This window comes from Juglans microcarpa x Juglans regia, chromosome 7S (assembly GCF_004785595.1).
Source record: "Juglans microcarpa x Juglans regia isolate MS1-56 chromosome 7S, Jm3101_v1.0, whole genome shotgun sequence".
In the NCBI taxonomy this organism is placed as follows: domain Eukaryota; kingdom Viridiplantae; phylum Streptophyta; class Magnoliopsida; order Fagales; family Juglandaceae; genus Juglans; species Juglans microcarpa x Juglans regia.
Genome location: NC_054607.1, coordinates 16,843,226 through 16,848,995, shown reverse-complemented (window position 1 = coordinate 16,848,995; position 5,770 = coordinate 16,843,226). Strand labels below are relative to the sequence as shown.

At 43.1% G+C, this 5,770-nt stretch overlaps 1 protein-coding gene across 1 annotated transcript; it reads left to right on the top strand.

The window, feature by feature from the left end:
- Window positions 1-3,657: 3,657 nt before the first annotated feature.
- LOC121240871 lies at window positions 3,658-4,458 on the top strand. Its single transcript, XM_041138396.1, has one exon. It carries the CDS (start codon window positions 3,658-3,660, stop codon window positions 4,456-4,458), a length of 801 nt encoding a protein of 266 aa, XP_040994330.1.
- Window positions 4,459-5,770: the final 1,312 nt, after the last annotated feature.

Below are 5,770 nucleotides of genomic sequence, written 5' to 3'. Positions count from 1 at the left end.
TACACGTTCATGCATACATTCCATGGTTTGTCACTTGTATGTTTACGTTAATCATTGTATGTTGTGTGCTTACTTGCTGAGATTTCTAGAAATCTCATTGTAGTAGTTTCCACTACCATTCCCCATCCGGAATAGTATAAGTTGTGATAGGTACCCCAGACTCCATAGCATCATGAACCTAGATGGCTCCATGATAGAGGTCGAGTATATCATGAAAGCTCGTCACGACTTTACTGCATAAGTTTTAAAGTACACAGCCACATTTCTCAGGGAGATTTTAGCTAGCATTAGCGAGACCGAGATTGATGCTACGGTTACCAACCCAACGAAAAACTAAAGATTTTGGTAGAACATGAATCAGTTGTCAACTTTCCTTAAGCAAGCCTCTGAATCTACGGCTGAAGCAAAAGAAATAGCAAAGGACTTAGGACTTCTGGCACCTAAGCTTCAGATATCACAAGGGGTCTTTGGGTGTTTGACTCCTGATGGAGCCGTAGTAATGAAGAGATCAGGAACTTAGAATTTTTTGGTGAAAAGACATGACTTGAGGTTCAACTTTTGTGGGAACAGTTATTTTGTTGGTCCCTTGTTTTGGGAAAAATGAACACAACCTTTATTTGGGTACTTTTAAAATGAAATCTTTTGACGATGGAAATGTTTGGGTTATGTATAGTTTTACGTTACCATGTGCTAAAACAAATGCTTTAGGCATTGCCTAGTTTCACACGAATCATATATATTCCACTACATTACTTATTGCATAATACTAGTATATCTACGAGCATTGCATATTATTTGTCATGTACGAGGGGTATGTAGCCATGTGTTACATGTCCTGGCATTTCAGTCACTGTCCAATCCCAAGCGGGGGCTGGGGGCACTACATGTACCAAGCCCCCTTCTGTCCTTATAGTCTCCAACAAAGCATATCTCAGGTCTCCATTCTCGACCTTCATCCACTCGAATGCTCTTTGGTACTTTTGCGCTACATCCAACATGGTGTATGTGGAGTTCCAATGAGCGGGAACGTCCAAGTTCAACATTCAAGAAGATTGGATCTCAAGTTGTTCGGCTATAGTCTTAAATTTGTCAAGCCTTTGGGGGGATGCCTTCACGTACCTTATAAGGTTGCAGACTTTGGTAATTGAATCATCAACCTCCTTCAACCCCTTAGTAATTATAAGGTTGATGATATGAGCACAACATCGAACATGGATAAACTCGTTGTCACAAATTGTATCCTCTTTTACTGTTGTATTCCGCTTGAATCAATCTATCGTAGTGTCATTGTCACTGGTATTGTCAACTATGATACAAAGTACTTTGATAATTCTCCAATCCTTTATACAGTCATATATCTCCTTTCCAATAGATGAACCCTTGTAATCGTCAATTTTTTTAAACCCAATAATCTGTTTATGCAATGTCCATTCACTGTCAATGAAGTGGGTTTTGATAGAAATATAGCTAAGATTCTATATGGGTGTCCATGTATCAATTGTAAATGATACTCTTTAGGCAATGGTAGTAAACATCTCCTTCATCTGGGCCTTCTCCTTGGTATGACTCTTCAAACAATCTCGCATTATTGTATGCCATGAAGGCATAGGAAATCAGGGCTTAAGATACTGCACTTGGGCATCGGAGGTGTCCCGGACACACCCGACTACCCCCATTTTATTCATTTTACAAGTTTAGAGCACGTTTGAAACTGGTTGTTACGAAACACGTTTTAACACATACGTGGTTGGAGGTTTTATGTATGCTATAAAGTTAATTATATATGTACATTAGGTTAGCTTTCATTTGAAGAGGAATTAAGAAGGGAAATTAAAGCAGATAGGGTTTCAGCTTGTACTTATAATGAGGAGTATTAGCTTCAGCTTGGTAAATCATGAGCATTGTTGAAGATAATGCATTGTCTTGAAGTTAATTTTAGTAGTTAATCATAATCTTGTGTTAATGAAAATTAGGGTTTCAAGAAGTTAACAAAACTTAGAGATAACTCTTATAGGTTTTGGCTAGGGTAATTATTCAAAATTAAATCAAATTAAAATATATAATTAGGTTAGTAATTAAGTGGAGGATTGATGAAAAATTTAGCATTTAGGGTGGTATAAGTTTTGGCCAAGAGAGTTATTTTAGAGAAGTGAAGTCACTTTTAGGATTAATTAAATCAGATTATAATAATGAAATATTGTTAACTTATTAGGCTTTTAGATATATTATAATAAATTAAGTCCTAATTTAAGTGTAGTGAAGGACAAAAATGGAAGTGAAATGGAAGAAAAGTAACAAAATAGGATTTAAGTCTAAATAAGTTAAAGTATCGGCCACAATAACTTTTAAAGGGCTAGAAATGCTTTTAAACAAAAATAGGCAAGAAATTGACAACAAATGAAGTATAAAAAAATGTTTTAAAAGGGGATCAAACCATAGTTTTTATAAAGTATAGAGACTACAATGCAAATTATAAAAGTTTAAGATCAACAAAACTGTAAATAACCACATGTTAACGAATAGAAAGAGTAATTTATGAAAAAAGTAGGGACTTGTAAGTGAAAGTTAAGGTTTAAACTCAAGACTGGCATGAAATTGATAACTTGACAAGAAACAAGGAACACGCATCACCGTAGGCAAGGATAGTCGGTAAGTGTCTCTTATGACTTGAATGGAATTTTATGATAAAAACAATTCATATGTTTTATAGTTAATATGATATAGTATGTTATAATACCACTAGAAAGGGGAATTTCCCCTCGAACCCATGAGTTATGCCTGCACAAAATACGGGGGCCCATTCCGGTCCAAGCCCCATCCTTCTATTGCCCTAGGGTTGCAAACAGAATTTGGCCACGTAGTTTATCAGCTATGGGTAGGTGCATCACACAGGAAATCACACCAATAGGGACAGACAAGACACGCCGGCCCTGACACCCCCCAACGACGTTCATCATTTAAGGATCTGTGCCAGCAAGAGAACCAAAAGCATGGACAACCCTCCATCCCCTAACGTCAAACATGAAAAGCGGCAGCTTCGATCATCCATTGTCAAGGCTCCGCCCGAGGAGCCACGCAGCATTAATGGTGCCACCCAAGTCATGTGTCCCATTAGAGGCCCCGACTGGAATCTACTATGGAGGATGACGTGAACCCCTTAACATGGGGTACGAAATGTTAACAAGAGACCACGTATGAAAGTCGGCCCCCAAGTACGAGAAACTTTCTCTGGATTCAGTGATGCTCCAGCCATTACTACACACATGAAGAGACTAACTTAGGCATCGAAGGTTCTCTGGACCACCCCGAGCCCATTTTCTCCCTTGTGTTTGAAGGTGAAGACCCTGGCTCGAGTTGCTAGGACCTTGTCCAAGCATACAAAGCACAACATTAATAGTGGCGCCGCCTATAGGATCTTTCCTATAGGTGTAACGTGTCCTTTGTATGCCAGTGACGATTTATTCTCAGACAACTCGAGAACTCAAAACCTTAATGGAAGACATGTAAGCCCGTTTTGCATAAATGAAGTAGTTGATAAAAACCCTAACCACACAAGTGGAAACACTTCAGAAGGAAAATGAAGCCTTACGGGTGGACGCTACCAAGCTGCCGGAAGACACTGAGCCCAGCCACAACAGACAGGGCAATTCGTGAGCCATGGGAAGGACGGATGTCGTTGACGAAGACAAGAATAAGATGCAGCATGAGCTTCGCAACCTCATGGACAAATACGAGGAGATGACCAAGAAGGTGAGAGCCTCGTGCTCAGTAGACCAGATTCTCACCAGCACGAATCTACCTTACAGTGCGGAGGTGATAGCCATGCCACTTCCACCGAAGTTCAGGGTTCCCCAAATAAATCTGTACAACGGAGCCGAGGATCCCTTGGAGCATCCGGACACCTTTAAGGCTCATATGACCCTACACAGATTCCTTGGAAAGATCGCATACAGGGCCTTCCCGTTGATCCTAAAAGGCACAATGCAGGCGTGGTTTGCATCGCTAGCACCAAAGTCATTCTACAGCTTTGAGGATCTAGCTGGCCTCTTCATCACGCAGTTAATGGCCAGCAGAAGGAGAAGACACCTGACAGCTTACCTCCTGACCATTGAGCAACAAGAGGACAAGAGCTTGAAGGCCTACTTGGTCAGATTCAACAAAGAGCGCATGACCACTGATGACCAAGATGAGAAGATCACTCTTGCCACCCTCCTGAGTCACGTAGGGCCCCAGAACCCATTTATGGCTGAGTTGGCCAGGAAGACTCCTGCCACACTATGGGAATTCATGGACCAAGCTGACGGATTCATAAACGTTAAAGACACGCTACAAGCATTGACAGCACCAGGAAAGATGAAGCTAGATCAGGCCGACAGGAAAGTCAAGACATCGGCCCAATCCAAGACTGCAGACAAGGCCAAACGAGGACACCGCAACAAAGGGGGAGAGTCAAGATGACTCTCTCCCCACTAAAGGGGTGGGCACCCGACATGACCGGGCCACATTGACAATATATGAGGAGAACAGGCCCACTAATCGGGAAGTTGACCTTCGGGATGGTGGCCGCCGTTATTGCACTTACCACCGTTCAAAAACTCCCAATACAACTGACTACAAGTCCTTCTAGGGAGATAGGGGTAGAGCGGTGTACTCGACTCCCCGGTAAGATGTTGATCAACTGGAAGAACAAGAGTGGAGCCAGGGAAGGTTCGCCAAGCCAAGAAGAAACGAGAGTCCAAGTAGACGAACAGAGTGGGAACCCCCACAAAACTGCCCTCAATCGTCGCCCCGTGAGAATGCCCCTATGGACAAGATCCAAACCATAGCTGGGGGGTTCACTGGGGGTGGACCCACTTCCTCCAGTAGAAAATCCCACCCCATAATGGCACGATTCGAGGAAGTGTATTCAACCAAACATCGCTTGACCAAGCAGAGTAGGAGCAAGCCTGCACCAATCATCACTTTTGGGGAGGCCGACGAAGAAGGGGTCCTCTATCCCCACGATGACGCCTTGGTGGTGACAATGTAGGTGGCTAACTTCACCACCAGGAGAATCTTCATCGACAATGGTAGCTCTGCCAACATCCTCTTTTAGGATGCCTTCTCTAGGATAGGGATTGATCCCAACTGCTTGCGACCGGCGCCCATGCCACTGAAGGGATTCACTAGGGACATGGTTCAGCCAGTAGGGACCATCACTTTTTCAGTCCCGGCCTAAAAGGCCCCCCACACCGCCTCCACGATGACTGACTTTATAGTGGTGAAGGCCCCCTCCTTATACAATGCCATAAGGGGGTGTCCTACACTTAACTGTCTTCAGGTGGCAACATCAACTTACCACATGAAGATGAAGTTCCCGACCCCATGGAGGTGGGCGTGATCCGCGATGAGCAAGTCTTGGCATGGGAATGCTATGTGCAAGAACTAAGGCCAACAAAAGGTAGAGTGAATGTAATAGAGACCCAAGAAGACAAATGTGCCCAGTCACCTCCTCCTGAGTTCATCACAGGGGGGAAGCCAAGGACGGGCAAGCTCTTCGACGAATAAAGCCAAACGAGCCACTTTTTGACAAGCTCTCCGAGCTCGTATAAGCTTAAAGAGGCACGAGGGAAAGACCTGCAACACCCGTGGAATGCCAAGCACCTGCGGGAATACTTTTATTGAAAGTGTAAGCTGTATTTGATTTTGATAATGTATAAGTTATAAATGAAATTGTGATTGTCTCCCAGAAGTATGTTTGGTCTCGTCCAAATCAATGAGGCGAGTCCAG